Source organism: Aptenodytes forsteri, unplaced genomic scaffold (assembly GCF_000699145.1).
Source record: "Aptenodytes forsteri isolate BGI_AS27 unplaced genomic scaffold, ASM69914v1 Scaffold192, whole genome shotgun sequence".
Classification (NCBI taxonomy): domain Eukaryota; kingdom Metazoa; phylum Chordata; class Aves; order Sphenisciformes; family Spheniscidae; genus Aptenodytes; species Aptenodytes forsteri.
This window is the reverse complement of record NW_008794891.1, coordinates 863,613-881,616: the sequence shown is the minus strand read 5'-3', so window position 1 is coordinate 881,616 and position 18,004 is coordinate 863,613. Positions and strand designations below refer to the sequence as shown.

At 44.3% G+C, this 18,004-nt stretch overlaps 1 protein-coding gene across 1 annotated transcript in view; it reads right to left on the bottom strand.

Moving 5' to 3' along the window:
• Positions 1–18,004, bottom strand: part of ASXL2 (additional sex combs like 2, transcriptional regulator) — a 54,994-nt gene that overhangs the window by 20,012 nt on the left and 16,978 nt on the right. The window contains exons 2-3 of the mRNA XM_009275117.1: positions 12,077–12,192; positions 4,681–4,807 (exon numbers count right to left, since the gene is read on the bottom strand). Coding sequence (XP_009273392.1) covers positions 4,681–4,807; positions 12,077–12,192 — 243 coding nt within the window. The remainder of the gene's footprint in view (positions 1–4,680; positions 4,808–12,076; positions 12,193–18,004) is intronic.

The following is an 18,004-nucleotide window of genomic DNA, read 5'->3' as shown; positions in this document are numbered from 1 at the left end:
CAGGAGGACAAGAAAAAACAGGCAAGAGTCAGTCAGGATATAAGGAAAAATTTTATCCCCATGAGGACAGTCTGCAATGGAGCAGCGGCCCGGAGAGATCGTGCCACCTCCATCCTTGGAGGTTTTCAAAGATCTGACTGGCCAGAGCCCTGAGCAACCTGGTGGAGGCCAAGCTGACCCCGCTCCGAGTTGGAGGTTGGACTACAGGCCTCCTTGAGGTCCCTACCAGCATGAGTGGTCCTATGATTCTAACATATTTTCAGAGTAGTACTAGAAAGGCTGGGTAAGTTGACATGCAGAATGTACAATAGCTTGCAACCGTAATGTAGCAGCAAAATATGGGGAAGTCAGAGAGAAAAACAACAGTAACAAAAATTAAATAGAGATGCTGGAAGAAAATAGTTCACCCGTGATTAAAGTGGATGTGGCAATAGTTTGGGAAGCATGAAACCAAAATAAGAAGAGAAACCGATATGCCGTGACCTCCAGCCCCAGAGGGCTGACATGCAGTGCCTGGGAAGGGCCAGACAGCAGGCCTCCAGCAGCAGGATCCTGCCCATACCCAGGGAAGACAAAAGCCTCATTAGAATCACAAAAAATAAAGACACCAAACAATACTCTTAAGTACTCTAAGTAACACGAGTTTGGATTACTTACTCCATTAATCTATTTTAATAATTATTCTTATGTTAGCTAACAATCTTACAAAATATTCTACCTGTTTCAGTCCCTCTTAGGTCTCCCCTGTTCCTACTTCCCTAAGTGAAATGCACTTCCTCCTAGGGCAGGGAGCTCAGGAGATGGGGTCCTCCAGGAACAATATCTGCCTGTTGTGCTAATGAACCATTCAGGTTTAATCCTAGTTAGCAGAGAAATTGCAAAAGGCTTTTAAACTATCATTTTATGCTAAAGACTTCATATACCTGGCACTGCATTTTCTTAAATACTGTCACGGGAAATGTGTAGTTTTCTACTGGATTAATTTTGGCTTCCTTCTCAGACCACACCAGCCCAGGTGTAAAGGGCACAAGCACAGTTTAGGACTGAATTTCAAACAAGCAAGATGATATTAACCTTTTTCCCCTTAACCTTTTTGAAAGGGTCTGAACTACAAAGCTGCCTGGGGACAACAGGCAACCTCATCAACTGTTAAATACTTACTCTGCTATTAAATGATGCATGAAATACAGCTGATAAATATGCCTGTTCCTTTCAATCGGACATACGGCGCATAGCCGCAACCTTGCATATGTCTGAACAGATGTTACAAGAAACATTCCAGCAGTATATAACCAGCAAGCCAGGGCAGATTGGTCTAGTTTTGGTTTGGATTTGTTTAGAGCTATTTGGAAAGGGAGAGTAAACAAACACATTAGAACACAAAGAATTTTATACTAAAGAAAATCAGCATGAGATGAGGAAACATCTCCAATTATGTAAAAGGCAGTAGGGAGAAGAAATCAAATAACCTGCACTGTGTGTCCATGGTGGATAGGACAGGAAATCTTGGGTGTAAACCCAAGGAAGCAAGAAAACATTCCGATTAGAGGCTAAGAAAAACATTTTACAGATAAAGTTAACAAAGTAGGAAGGGCAAGACTTGCTGGGAGTTTTTGGTGTTTGCATCGATGGCATCTCTCAGAACAGACTGAAGAAAACATCTGTCAGGAATGCATCATAGACCCTGCCCTGAGGAAAGGATGTGGACTAGATGAGCTCCCAAGGGTACTCACTCCTAGGCCTAGTTTCTGATGGCTCTGTGGAATTTCTTAACCTGATCAGTGAATTTCAGCTAAACATTCATGTAATTACACCAAGAATATGCAAGAGCAAAATGTTTTTCATACTAATATTGTCTTATTGCTGTTGTGTAATCCTCTTGGCTACTTCTACACCAGTAAACAGAACGGTGACATCGGGCATTCCCCTGGCTCTAAGAACAACTGGCACAAACTGGCCGTGTTCACATCCTTACCCTTTCTGTCTCCCCCAGGCGGGGTTGGCCACGTTCAAATTGCCTGCAGGGAATGATGTTTGGCCCGTGCTGAACGCCAAGGATTGCCTAGGAGACTGCTAGTTTGTCCTGAGCCAAAGCTATGTCAGGGAATTTAGCGGAATGGATTGACTGAGTTCCAGTTCTTGTGCCCAGTACTTTGGCAATGATTAACTCAGTAGCAGAGATGCAGCTTCTCTCTCCACATGCAGTTGTTTCTTGCTCTAAGCACAGGCTTGTTGGCTGAATGACTGACTGTTTGGAAGGGGAAGGAGTTTTGGGACTGGAATCAGGTTAATAGATGCTATAAGAATAATGAAGGCACACCCTCGTTCTGTAACGGTTTGGTATTACCCGTGTTATCAGGCTTTACGAAAAAGTCATTTTTAAGAAGACTGCAAATAGCTTAGGATTTGGGATTGGAGATGTAATTTTGTTGTGATCTGATTGCTTTCTTTCCCTTTTTTTGGGCAAGCTTCATGACTGCCAGTCTCAGCCACTCCACCTGTGAGAGAACACCTGACAAAAGTCTTTCAGAGTGAGCGTTCTTGCTGTGTCTTCCTCAACGGTTACATTTTCATGATCATCATCTTTCTGAGATAAATCAGGACCAGTCAAGTAAATCAAGGGTGAAGGATGGAAAAACAGGGTACTTATTGAGGGGGAGGGAATTTCCATCTCATAGAAGTGTCTGAGTTTGACAGCACAGCATTTTACCCATGATAATTAGTGTAACAGATGGGGTAGTAGGGCAGGGACTTCAGAAGTACATGCAGCTTAAACAGACAGGGACTGTGTACGTGTTGCAGAAGACGGTGAAGCAGGATCAGAATCAGCAGGACTGTGAAGCAGAGGAGATCATCGTTGCTTTTTGGAAGAGATCGCAGCCTCAGAAAGCCAGCCCTCTTTTCCTCTTGTACACAATGCTGCTGATCCCGCTCCTGCCTCTCCCTGCTCCATACCACATATACTAACCCTGTGTACCTAAATTCTGTTTATTTCTTAGGTCCCAACACCCCCCTCCCCATTACAGTTGCAGAAGGACTTAATGACAATGAATGACTGAGTGATAAAAGAACAGATATGATTCACTGCACAGAAACATGAAGTGATGTACAAAAAGAACTCTCCTAACCTTACGTACATACTGTTGGGCCCTAAAATAGAAAATGACAACTCAGGAAGGAGTCTCAGAATCTCAACATTTCTAGGAATATGCTTGCTCTTGGCTGGGTCAAAAAAGGCAAATTGAATGCTAGGAATTGTTAAGAAAAGATGAACAAAATATAGAATACCAAAATGATGCTATACAGACTCAGAATGTATCTGCACCCTGAGTACAGTTTTCACTCTCTATTGCAGAAAGCATATAGCTTTCCATATGAGGAATGAGAAAATACAGTAGGACTCTTCAGACTGAAAGAGACGTCTACAAAAGTCATGAGTGGCAAGAAGTTATTGAAGAAACAACAGTTGTTCATTGCCTGCCATTTCTAATTATCAAATTAGAATGAATCAAATAAAGGTATAAGGGGCCTGGCTCAAAACAAACAAAAATGAGTAGTTTTTACAATGCGGTGTTTGCCACAAGGCATTTACAAAGTCAACATTCCCACCCCCCAGGTTAGGCAAATCCACTGAAGAAAATCCCACCAAGTCCGTGAAATACAGACACCTCCTCTTGCTTTGGAGGTCCCCGAGTGCAACATGCTTATTAATTCTGGGAGAGCACTACTATGTGCCTACCCCGCTTCTACACACTTCTTCATGCACGTGCTATCAGCAGTGTTGGACACAGGTCACCAGGCCAAACGTGTTTGATTTGATAGGCCCACTGTTCTGATTTCTGCCCTAAGTATGAACAAAAGCAAATTGGTGCTCAGTGATCTTGGAGATGGTATGGAGCCACTACTGGTAATGTTTACAGATGACTTGACAAATTGTGGATTGATAAAATAATGATGGCGTTAGTCTACAAAGTCATTTACTTGTACAACATGAAAATCAGTCTATACAAACACAGAGGCATTTTTTGCATCTAAAAGAAAACAACTTGAGTCATGCATGCTTACAGAACCAGGAGCTTATAATGGAAATCAGTTACACTGAAAAGAATTTAGAGAAAACTAACTAGAAGTAACTACCAAGAATTTATGATAACTAGTGAAATGCTGCTGCTGGTAAGGGAGCTAATGCACTGTTGAATGAACAAGAGAAGGAACAAGAGAAGAGCAGTGATCTCATTAATTTCTAATGCAGCATAAATGCTGGAAACCTCCTGGGGATCTTTCAGATCAGAACATACATCTTTGGAAGAAGACATGAAAGCCACACTACAGAATGAGAGGCCACTTTGGAAAAAAATAAATAGAGAAACGCCACCTAATTTGCTTAGCCATGAGAAGTACCTGACCACAGTGTACAGGCAACTATAGGGGAAGGCACTTGTCACAGAAAGAAGCTTTTTAACCAAGATCTGGCACAGTAAGATCTATTCAAGATCTATTCTTAACTGAATGCATTCCTAATAAAATCAAAGCCAGGAAAATGGAAGCTAGACTATTTCAGAAACAAAAAGAACGCCATATGAAAAGAGTGCTTTCTTCTCTCATCCCCTAAGAACAATAAAAGGCAAGTTAAAGAGACACGACAGTAAAAGAACACATAGGAGTGTCACTGCCACGTACCAGATTTTGCAGGTGTGGAGTCACTGGCTGCCTTGACGGCCTTTAGAAGGACATGCTGGTTAGACGACACAGGCATGCCTGCTCTGCATTGCTGCTGCTGTTGCTTTTGCTGCTGCTGTTTCAAGGCCTGGGGAAGAGGACAGAAGAACATGACCAAAGAGAAATTCAAAATATTCTTAGAAATTATTAGCACACAGTACAAACCGCTTGTTTTATAGCAACCGATAGTTGGGTTCGGATTCTAACTACGTCAAAAGTTCAAAACGACTTCTGAAACACATTCAGTTCGCATGGGACACTGATGCTATTTCAATACACGACTACAAGTGGACAGGTTTCCTACCTTTGCATCTAAAGTAAAAAGTTAATGGTTGCAGAACACCTTAAGTTGTGTTCTTTCATGAAAAAAATGATCTCTAGAGAATGCAAAGAGAAAGGATTCCAAATCTGGAGTTGGTTCAAGAAGTAATTATAGAAATAACTTCAAAGTAAAAGTACCATCATGTAATTAATTTCCGTCTTCTGGAGAAGCAAGGAGCAACTTTACTGAGGACCTTCAACAGAGACGCTACCCATTAGGAAAGACTTTTTTAATTAGCAGAGTAATAAAGATTAAAACACTAAAGGGTAGAAAATAAAATCCTTTGTTTCAGGAAAGACTGTTAAGGCCACCATAACACAGCCTAAAAGGCACAAATGACTAAGACAAGGAAGTAAGAAGGCAATTTGGTTAAACTGCAGCATTTACCCAAACTTAAGTGTCTGTTTTCAAAAAATGAAATCCAAACCCAAATAAACTTAACAGCAGAATAAATTACGACAGATCAAGTATACCACGGAATTTCAAAATAGGAAGTAAGAGGAAATATGCTGCATATATACATATACATATAAGTGGGACTGTTAACTAGAGATCACCGCTATCTTTAATTAAACAAAAAAATAAACAATACAGTTAGAACCAGGAGAGAGAATAAAAATATGCAGGAACCTGCAGAATCTGCCACATGAGGAAAACAGAAGATAGACTGACTTTCAGTTTGTAAAGACACAAATGGGGGATACTGACAACGAACGGATAGAGATCATGAATGGACACATTGGATTCCTATTTTCCAATTTGTTAAATACTTCCTATTTAGCCACTTCTACCACAGGTTAAAAAAAACATTCAGCCAAACTGAAACACAGCAAAATTCAAAGTCAGTAAGAGGAAGTAGCCTCTGCAATGCACAATTAACCTCCTGTTATTGAGGTCAAAAGCTTTTTTAAAAAAAAAGGAAGATAAAAATAGAGATGTGGCATTCATATGAGTAACAAAACCCCATAAACAAGTTCAAGAAAGCTTTTACAAATTCTTCTTTGAAGATGAACTGCAGGCAACAGTGAATGTCAAGAAAGCACTAGACTATGAAGACCACTAGTATGTTCAGGGGGTTGTGTGAATCCCGTACTTCCATTATGCAAATCACTTCAAATATTTAAGGTTTTGTATATTCAGTTCCCCTATTCTGTATGCCATTTAACTGCTGCATTTTTCTCGGCTTAGGTGAAACAATTCTGCTTTTGTTCATTTTGTCACCTCAGTTCTCGGTCATGCAGTGCCTGAGGTGCCCACGCCAATGGTGGCTGAGGCATGTGTGGGAAGAGGAGGAAATGATTATTCATTAGAGACCTCTCCTTAAATTCCGTGTCAGCTTCGCACTTACATTCTCTGTTATAAACATTTGGGGGGTTCTTTAATATATCTAAATTGATATTGAGTCCTGTCATAATCACAGAATAATTCTGGTAGGAAAGGACCTCGGGAGGTCTCCAGTCCAACCTCCAGCTCAGAGCAGGGGCAGCTTGGCTTCCACCAGGTCGCTCAGGGCTCTGGCCAGTCGGGTCTTGGAAAACTCCAAGTATGAAGATGGCGCAACCTCTCCGGGCCCCTGCTCCACTGCTGGACTGTCCTTGCGGGGAAAAAGCTTTTCCTTATGTCCTGGTTTCCCTTATACCATTCAACTTACGCCCATTGTTCCTCACCGCCCCACTTCCTTCACCATAGCGTGACGAGGCTGGCTCTGTCTTCTCAATAACCTCCTTGTAAGTACTGGGCCGGGGGGAGGAAGGGGAGAGGCCCAGCTCCCCCGTAACACCCTATAACAGGCCCAGCTCCCCCATAACACCCTATAACAGGCCCAGCTCCCCCATAACACCCTATAACAGGCCCAGCTCCCCCATAACACCCTATAACAGGCCCAGCTCCCCCATAACACCCTATAACAGGCCCAGCTCCCCCATAACACCCCACACCAGGCCCAGCACCCCTCAGCTCCCCCGTACCAGGCCCAGCTCCCCATAACACCCCACACCAGGCCCAGCACCCCTCAGCTCCCCCGTACCAGGCCCAGCTCCCCATAACACCCCACACCAGGCCCAGCACCCCTCAGCTCCCCCGTACCAGGCCCAGCTCCCCATAACACCCCACACCAGGCCCAGCACCCCTCAGCTCCCCCGTACCAGGCCCAGCTCCCCATAACACCCCACACCAGGCCCAGCACCCCTCAGCTCCCCCGTACCAGGCCCAGCTCCCCATAACACCCCACACCAGGCCCAGCACCCCTCAGCTCCCCCGTACCAGGCCCAGCTCCCCATAACACCCCACACCAGGCCCAGCACCCCTCAGCTCCCCCGTACCAGGCCCAGCTCCCCATAACACCCCACACCAGGCCCAGCACCCCTCAGCTCCCCCGTACCAGGCCCAGCTCCCCATAACACCCCACACCAGGCCCAGCACCCCTCAGCTCCCCCATACCAGGCCCAGCTCCCCATAACACCCCACACCAGGCCCAGCTCCCCTCAGCTCCAGCCACGCAAGGCCCCACTCTGCCGACCCACCTCTTGTCAGGAACCAGCCAATCAGGAAAGAGCTAGCTACCCCACACCCACCAATCAGGCGGCGGCTTCCAGGCACCGCGGCTGTGGAAGCCTCTGGAGGCGGCAGAGGCGCTCTCAGAGGGTCTCTCCACAGACCCTGGCACACAGCAAACCCCTCGGCCAGCGCCAGCCCACCAGCTCTCCTCTAACCCTCACTTGCGCTGCCCGGATACTCCCCCTGTGCCCATGCGTGCACAGGGGCTCGTTATTTTCGTCATTTTGTTTGCCTTTAAGTTGTCCTTTGTTCTCGCTGGGTGCGCCGTGCCGCCCTCAATGGAGGGCAGATGTTCCTCAGCGTGCAGGTGCGTTTGCACAAAGGGCAGCTCTGAGGTAAACTCCCGCTGTTGAGGGCGGAAACCACCACTTTATTCTGTAGAGTTGAAGATCCTACTTCAAAATGGCGCCATTCAATTGGTATCATCAGCACCTCCTTTAATTGTAATTTAAACAAAGACCTTATGTCAGCAGCATGCTCCTCCCTGTCAGCTCCACTGTGGATGACAACAGTGACCGCAGCAGGACCAGGAGCTGCTCCTAAGCACCAACTTCTTGCTCTGGACCTGACTACGTCTCTGGTAATGACGTTAAAAACCCACGGGGATGCACCTAATGGGGAAAAATCTGTATTGTACAGCCCCCTTCTTCTCACAAAAGGGGACAAAGCGACTATTCACCGACTGGAGAGCCTTTGTAGAGTGTGGCCCAACCCAGTCCCTGGCTTTATTCATTCCATGTATGTGGCAACAACAGATAAAAGTGTAATGGATAATGATGAAAGCCAACGGTATAAACCTTATCAGAGCAGAGGGTGTAATTTCTAATCTTAAAACACCATGATGAGATCTGGATCGAGGGAGCGGATCCTCCCCCTCTGCTCAGCACTGGTGAGGCCACCCCTGGAGCGCTGCGTCCAGTGCTGGGCTCCCCAGTACAAGAGGGACATGGACAGACTGGAGAGAGTCCAGGGAAGGGCCACCAAGATGCTGAAGGGCCTGGAGCATCTCTGCTATGGGGAGAGGCTGAGGGAGCTGGGACTGCTCAGCCTGGAGCAGAGAAGGTTCGGGGGGATTGAATCCACGTGCATAAATACCTGCAGGGAGGGAATGAAGAAGAGGGAGCCAGGCTCTTCCAGTGGTGCCCAGTGACAGGACCAGAGGCAACGGGCACACTATAAGAAATTCCATCTGAACACAAAAAAACCACTTTTCTACTATGAGGGTGGCCAAACACTGGCACAGGTTGCCCCGAGAGGCTGTAGAGTCTCCACCTTTGGAGACATTAAAAACCCAACTGGACGTGGTCCTGGGCAACTGGCTCTGGGTGACCCCGCTTGAGCAGGGGGGTTGGAGCAGAAGGACCCCAGAGGTTCCTTCCAACCCCAACCACTCTGGGTTTCTGTGATGCTGTGAATTCTGATGGCACTGGGGTGGCCGCTCAAGCTAGGTAAGGATGAGATGAAGGTCAGTGGATTGGAGAGGATCAGAGGAAAGAATTAGAGTCGTACCTGCATTTTCCAGTGACAGGTGAGAAACCACCCGTCTTTCCGGATCTGCATTATAAATTTCAGAGTCTGAATGTGGTGGTTTTTTGTATCAGCACACACTCACTGTAACAAAGGGTGTTTCTCCCCATGATTGTTTCATCGTTCCAGCAGGATGAGCACTGACATGCCTGCCAATTTAGATTCAGAAATTGCAAATCTCTAACTCGGGATTTTTCCAAACAATTGTAAGGAACGCAGCCATCTGCTTACTTACTATACTGTGTGGTGATGGCACACCGGTACACACCGTATTATTTGGCTGTATTTTACAGTTTTAACTCTGATGCATTTATGAACTAAATCCTGATCCTTGTTTCTTAAAGGACCTGATACTTATTGTCAGTATAGCAGCAGCATGGCGTTCCAGGGTTAAAAGTTCTCACTTAGAAATATGCTCTCTCTTCCCTCCAGTAACAGTACAATTACTTAGCACTTAAGACAGGAGGGCTGAATCCAGCCAGCTGCCTTCTCCAGTGCACACTAGCAAATAATCTGGGTTGCAGACATAATTAAAAATATGAAAGCTTTCTTTAATTCTTGTTTCCCTCAATATCTTATGTTTTTCCTACCATTCTACTCATAACACTGCTGTCTCCTTCCCGCTATCTATATTTGCTCATTCTATCTACTTTTTATAACTCTTCCTGACCACAGTGGCAACCATGTTTAGGAAGTGGTGGAAGATGTGATATTTCGTCAAAATGGCAGAATTCCACTGAAACTAAAATTAAGCAAAGGATTGGGCATGGAATGTTCTGAATTTGATCCAAAGCTAGAGCAAACTTTGGGCAGGTAGGTTAGAATGATTGAACAATTATGGTGTTCTTTGGCAACACCTTTTTTTCCTGTGTGCCTAGAAGGCCAGTTATTCACTATGCTACAATTTGATGCTCTACTCTGGGCCACAAGAGTTGAGTTCAGGGAGAGGAGCTGTTGTGATGGAAGATGATGACCATCAGAAACAGCTTTTTGCCTTGCAGAGAGCTGCAGAACTGTTAAGTACAAACAGGTATGCTATGCAGACACCAAGGCCTCCACGTGGCTCCCCATTTCTCTTTCAGGGTTTCTGATTTTTTTCCCCAAACCAATGAGATTAACAGTGAAACCGAGAACGCTGTCTCAATTTTGGAACTCACTGGCTCTGATGTATTTCGTTACATTCAGAGACAGTGCTGGAGCAAGGATGCTTGGGAAGTAGACATCTCAGAATAAAAAAGCTGGGGGGTGGAGGAGGGAGAGAGCAGAGACAGAGGGGAATGAATATAAAGGTGGGGGAAGGCTGGTGGGAGCAGGAGCATGGGGAATTCAGAGATGAAAAGTAGAAAATTATTAGGCATGTAAGGACAGAGGCTGGGAAGAGAGGAGAAAAATAGATGGAGTGCAGGTTTGGAAATGGAGTGTGGGTTTGCCCAGAGGTCCCTTCCAACCTCTGATTCTGTGACACAAGGACCTACAGACCAGAGAAAATGAAGAGGAACTGCTGAACACGAGTGTTTATAACAAACCCTGAGTCTGTTTGATCACTCTCTTAAAAGAGAAAAGCCTTTGTGGATGTTGGAGAGAAATGATTGCCAGCCAGGCTTAAACAGGGATGAGGAAGGGAAAGCAAAGAGTATAATTAATATCTTGCTGAATTAGTGAGAAGCAATTTTCTGAGGATTCAAATGAAAGTGGAAGCTTGACTCTGAACTTCAGAAGAAAATCTGCCCAAAGTGACAACACAATCTCGCTTCTTTATTGCGGCTAACAGCAGCAAGCAACGTCACAGTAACACTGATGCTTCTGTTGAGAACCAGCCAAGTGGGAAAAGGGAGGAGAGAGAAGATTCCCTAAAGCTGGCATCTTATTTTGACATCAACTCAACCCCCTCTTGCTGGAAACAAAGCTCCCGTTTATCCAGTTGCCTTATCTCCCCCCGTAATATTCTCCTCAATAACATGCCCTAATTAGATCCTTCTCTCTCACTGCAGATCCTTTTTCCAGGGCCACAGGCACCTCTGTTAGCTGAATGCCATCCTGAGTGTTCCTTCTCAGCTGGAAAAAGTCAGGAAAACAGGCTGGGCTGGAAAAGGTAAATCCTATCTGGAACACATCATGATTTCATCTGTCTGTGACAAGCTTCTGTAATCCCTGGACTAGCACCTCCTCTGCAACTTGATTCATAACTCCTTACAGATTTTTACTTTACTAAGGAGTAAATCTAACCCTGATAAAGCATTTCCTTTCTAAGGATCATGGAAAACTAAACAATGCAGTTGGGGAAACACCTGCAAATAAGACACTCAGAGGACTAATTCATCTTGCATTTTTCATTAGGAGAAACAAATCATTTGAAGTACAAACGCTTACCCGTTCCATCCTGCATGCACACAATTAACACTATCTACACAACAGTCATTTCCCAAGCATGGAAAACAATCGGTCCTCCTCTTTCTCTCATAACAGCCAGCAGAGGTACAACGCAAAGTCAGTGTGCTGTCCTTCCCCTTCTTCCCTCCATATATACATACACACTGCACCCACAGAACTCCTTGGAAGGGAAAGTATGCCGCTAACTAGGGGAAGAAGTCAGTGGATTTAATTCTTTTCCCAAAAAGACCTTCCATTTACTAAAACAGACTGTAGAAAGCTAAGCACGCTCATCAAAAGGTTAGGTGAAAAGAAACAACATCTTATATCCGTTCTTTAAAATACTAACAAAAAAATGTTCAGATGCTTATTTAGGGAAAAAGCAAAGAACTAAGTAGCACAATATTTTGAATCACCTTTAAGAGAGAGGGATGTTTTAGCAAAACCCTGTTTACTATGAGACAGCCAGGAAGTTCTGAATTACTCCTCTGCAGAATGCAGCTTCACTGAGAAAGATGATTTACCCAAGAAATAAAATAACTGCAACGATCCCTAAACTAGGTTCCAGATTATACTACTTACCTGTTTGAGTGCCTTCTTGCTGTGCTTCTGGGATGAGGAGATGACTTTGCCTGTCTGGATGGAAGGTGACGGGCAGCCTGACTGAGGTGACGATGTCTGTGACAGTCTAGATGACACTACAAGAAAAAAAAATACATATACGTAATCTGACCTTTACACGTTTGCCTGCAGCATGTTAGCCAGTCCTCACCATTTCAGATCATCTCATGAGGCTCATGAAAATTGCACCTCTAGCAAATGTTACTTTTTGCACAAAGAATCATTTCTATTTCCCCACCATCACCAAGGCAGCTGTTTTCCTCTGAAAGCCAACAGCAATTCCTATGACCAACCCGAGATTTTTCATCTCTTGTCCATCTCTTTTTTATTAATCTTGTAAATAGCTGCTACCAAATAACACGGCAGCTTGAGAAAAAGCTTCAGGTTCACACAGGTTTACCTAATTCAAATCTAAATCGAAATACAGGCAATGGTTGTCTTCATTTGGAATGTCCTGTGGTCAGACACCTAATTGATAGCAGTTTCTGATCAGATTAAATCTGCATCCCTCGCAACAGTGTGAAGATAAATGACACACAAAGGAAGTGTATATAGCTCGACTATACCTATTTGGCACAGGATACTCAAACTACTCTGCTCTGGCAGCAGTGGGGTGATGGATACGTGGCCAGCCAGGGGAGGCATGCGGTTCCAGTCTCTCATAATCACAGGTTTGCCTGTATTGTCTTGGCAAATATATACGGTACTGGCCACCAAGGTTAACCCATCACATGTACCTATACAAAAAGCCAGGTAATCAGTACACTAGGGCTAGTCAAAGCTGTTTAGCTGCTGAGACTGAAATAGTACAACAAAAAAAGACAAAAGCAAAATGACATTAATTGCAATGCCTTACGTTGCACGATGGCCGTAACAAAACAAACACTATGTAGGCATAGCCAAGAACATCAATGAGATACAGCTGTGACTGCAGTGAACTCTAAAGGTAAATCGTGAGACTGGGTATGGAGGCAGCCAGTTAAAAAGAAAACAACGTAAGTCAGCAAATTCATGGTCTGTATACATACCTGCACATGAATTTGTATAGATAATAATGCCCACTGTAAGATCATAGAATCACAGAATCGTTAGGGTTGGAAAAGACCTCTAAGATCATCGAGTCCAACCGTCAACCCAACACCACCATGTCCACTAAACCATGTCCCTAAGCGCCACATCTACATGTCTTTTAAATACTTCCAGGGATGGGGACTCAACCACTTCCCTGGGCAGCCTGGTCCAATGTTTAACCACTCTTTCAGTAAAGACATTTTTCCTCGTGTCCAATCTAAACCTCCCCTGGCACAACTTGAGGCCGTTTCCTCTCGTCCTATCGCTTGTTCCTTGGGAGAAGAGACTGACCCCACCTCGCTACAACCTCCTTTCAGGTAGTTGTAGAGAGCGATGAGGTCTCCCCTCAGCCTCCTTTTCTCCAGGCTGAACAACCCCAGTTCCCTCAGCCGCTCCTCATAAGACTTGTTCTCCAGACCCCTCACCAGCCTCGTTGCCCTTCTCTGGCCACGCTCCAGCACCTCAACGTCCTTCTTGGAGTGAGGGGCCCAAAACTGAACACAGTATTCGAGGTGCGGCCTCACCAGGGCCGAGTACAGGGGCACGATCACTTCCCTACTCCTGCTGGCCACACTATTTCTGATACAGGCCAGGATGCCATTGGCCTTCTTGGCCGCCTGGGCACACTGCCGGCTCATGTTCAGCCAGCTGTCGACCAGCACCCCCAGGTCCTTTTCCGACAGGCAGCTTTCCAGCCCCTCTTCCCCAAGCCTGTAGCGCTGCATGGGGTTGTTGTGGCCGAAGTGCAGGACCCGGCACTTGGCCTTGTTGAACCTCATCCAGTTGGCCTCGGCCCATCGATCCAGCCTGTCCAGGTCCCTCTGCAGAGCCTTCCTACCCTCGAGCAGATCAACTCTCCCGCCCAACTTGGTGTCGTCTGCAAACTGACTGAGGGTGCACTCAATCCCCTCGTCCAGATCATCGATAAAGATATTGAACAAGACTGGCCCCAAAACTGAGCCCTGGGGAACACCGCTCGTGACCGGAATGAAGGAAACAAAACGAAGAGTAAAAGAATGTTTGATCCCAGGGTGGGGAGAACCCCTACCATAAAGGATAATAAACAGATTCACATGTAAAATATTTAAATTATTGCTTCCTGAAGCAATTATTTCTAGAATATATGGGGCTTAACTAGTATCCTTCTGCAACAGAAAGGAGTTAAGAGATAACGACAACAGCTCTTCATTAACAACAGCCACAGTGTGATCCCCCTCAGTATCCAGAGAAGGGAAGCTCCCGAAAACAATGCAGTGACAGTAAGCATCAGAAAGCAACATTTCAATAAAATGCACAGAATTAGTAACAACAAATTATAAAAAGCAAAATTCTCACATGTGGCATGGACATTAAATGAAAAGAGCAAGGTTTTTAGAAGGCATACAAAACAGAGATGAGGTAATACCGGACTCTGAAATGTCATTAAAAACAACAACAGCAAAACCTATGGTAGGAAACCGGTAATTTAAGTGTCACTGACAAGATTGCCATACCCAGATGATACATGCACATGATAAAAGATGACACAGTTGCACAGCAAGCAGAACTACCACTTAAAAGGCAACCCCCCCACAATGTTACACCAAAACCTGGAAAGCAAAGGTTTTATCTGTACTTTGAAAGAGCAGTAAGAATGTTTGTAAACTTGCATTTGTCTCTCAATTTGGTTGAAATTGCAGTTCAAGAAGAATAAGAAGATGCTGGAAAGGTCATAGTCTGATCAGCACCTGGAGAGGAAAAGCAGATCTCACAAATCCATTAGAATTGTTTGAATGCATCGATAAAGAGAACTGGAAGAAAAGAAAGTTTGTTGCTAAGAGTTCACTCACACTTCCAGAGATTTTCAACAAAAGACTTCTAAAAATTATTTGGCTATTGTTTAAAAAACAAAGAATTGGCATAACTCTGATGCTGGATGGGACAGAAGGCAAAGAACAGAATCAAATGGTAATCAGGCAAGAAATCAGCAAAAATTCTGCAAGGTCACGTACTAAGTAGGGAGCATTTTGGTGCTTAGTGACAGGCTGGAAGGCAGGAAACAGTAAAATATTAAATATTTAGTTTAGTTAAGATCAGAGAGAATTGTGTGGAAATTCAGAGAAATATAATTCAGAGAACAAAAGACCAAAAATATTAAGTAAAACATCAAAAAAGGAGTAAGCAAATTTTTGGAGGAAAAACCCCAAGATGCTCGTAGAGCCTGTAGTAATCTAAATGAACCGTGTCATCTCAGGAAAGGGATCCATTATGGCTGACAGGCGTACCAAAATGGCCAGCAAGATGATGCAATGTGTAAAGATGGAAAGATGATGTATCTAAAATTCTTACAGCGTATTCACGTAGCCTGTCTCACATACTGAAGTGCCGATCACACAACATCAGCAAAATTTGATGGGATTCAGGAAAGTAAAGAAAACGGTTAAGGACACAATAAAAACTACGACAATGAGCTGTTTGATATTATTCTCAAAGGAAGAACCATGAGTGCAGCGTACAAAATGAAATGATGTAGCTTCGTGTCCGGGCGCCCCGTTTCTGCAGGGAAAGCACCATGCTTGCAGCCACCAGGCCACTGTCGTCACCCGGAGAGCCTGGGCACAGCAGAGCCATTGGCCTCTCTTACACTAACCAGGTACATTCCCAGTCCACCACCGCTGCAAACACAACCCTCGGCTAGACAAACGCTGCACCCCTGTCCTTGTAAACCTAATCCTTGCTCATAGTTGTTAAACACGAAGGAAACACAAGTTTGGTTTAACATTTAAAACCCAGGCAGACTGACTGTTACTAGTTTCGAGACATTTGAATAGCACGAACATAAACCACATCCTCTTTGAAGCCTATCACTGGTGAAACTACAAGTTCTGTGTGAAGTAGAAACATTAAGCCAAATACAGGCTACTCTTCTTCAGCCTCATATTCTATTCACATTTTAATTTTTATGCTGTCTTTGAACCAAGAAAACTAATCTTTTCAAACCAGGAATGGCAGCACAGGCTTTAGCTGTGCTAAAGCCCACACCTGGGAAGACAACTCATCCCTGGAGCAGATACAGTAAAGCTGCATTGTGATATTTTGTGCATCCTCTGACTGTGTAAAAGCCCTTGGTGCCACAACGGCTGCTGTGTTGGACCGACAGCTGTAACCACAACAGATTCTCAAGAACAAACAGGAGAACTTGAGAAAGCCAACCAAGTCACAGCTGCTTGAGCTCAGCTGTGGGCCCCCAGAGCGAAGTGGGGATGGATGGCAGGATAAACCTGTGAGAATACACCCCTGAGTCCTTGGACCCAAAAGCTCTCAGAAAGTTTACATCCTTTTAATAACTTTGCACGCAGCCAAGCAGAGGTATAACACAAAGACGTGCACATGTAGAAAAATATTCAGACTCCCATAAGGACGAGGCTTGACAAGCTGAGTTTGTTTCCTTTAGATTTAAACAGAATTTCAGTAAAGTTAGTTCTGTCTTCACTTCAGCCTTTCTTGTAATTTGAAAAGTATGTGGAGCTGAGATTATACCTCTTGATGCCCTTAAATCCTAAGAGCACTTTTGGAGGGAAGCTGCAGAAATAATTACAGAACGTAAAGCGACACCTGGGAAAGCAGTGCATCCAGTAAGATGCTCTGATTTTAAAAGACACGATGAGTTGCTTTGCGCTGTTTCTATGTAAATAAGGATTTCCTTGATCAGCTAAAGATTAGGGAAGACCGTGGGCCAGTATCTGACAGAAACGAATTTCAGTAGATTTTGTAAATTAGAAACAGTAAACAGAATCCCCTCATCCCAAAGAGGCATACAAGAGATAGGATGGAGATGTCACCTTGATAATAAGTGGTAAGGACAGAAACGTGACTAAAGGGCAGTGACAAAAAAGTCTCAGGTATTTGAGAGTGCTGGCTTGGAGAAGCAATTAAAAATACGCATCCATAGCCAGGATAGCTCCAAAGCTAGTAACTCTGTACGCTTGGCCTGAAGTCACTGCGCCAGCTGGTTCATTCACGAGGTTTCATTGCTTCCTGCTGTTGGTTTGGCTGGGTGAGGGGTTTGCCAGGTGAAATGATAACAGTTCTCTAAGATTAAAGTAGATGAGATAAAGTGGAACATGTGTCAGCCAAACCTCACGAACCCTGATTTGTTAGATAAACTAAGAATGGATCCAATATAGTCCCACATTCCACCTGCAAGACTAAATACTGGAGGAAGATCTGTCTGCAGTCAATTACAGCTGTAATTTGTGGAACAGAGACTCCTTTACACTTTAGACTTCTTACTTGAAATGTCACTGACACAAGAGCATTTCTTCTAAGAAATGAAATTATAACAGAACTTTATGTTAAAGGTCAATTAAATTAGAAATTTCAGTCTGGCAAGATCTGATGACATTTTACAAGGTATTGGGTTCCCTTAAGGTTTGCAAACCCTAAACCATTGGTCAATCAATTCTCTTATATACATTTATAAAGAAACTGCTAACAGCAGCAAAGAGAAGTAGTAATATTTATTTAACAATAACTTATTGAAGAAGATGAGTGGTTAATTCTTTTACAAAAATTGCAGTAAATTGCTGCAAATATTAAATGCAGGATGTAGTCTAGGGATCCCTTCTAATAGAAATGGTAAGACTGTACAGTTTCATCAAGATGCTGCCTTGTGTCTTTCCTTTGTAGAGTCCCGATTCAGTCAACGCTAAGGACTTTCTGCTTGACCCTCTTGGATAAAGGAATGCATTGATTTGAAGTGGGCCCATGTGAACCTCATGAGGTTTAACAAGGCCAAGTGCAAGGTCCTGCACCTGTGGGGCAACCCCCCCAGTATCA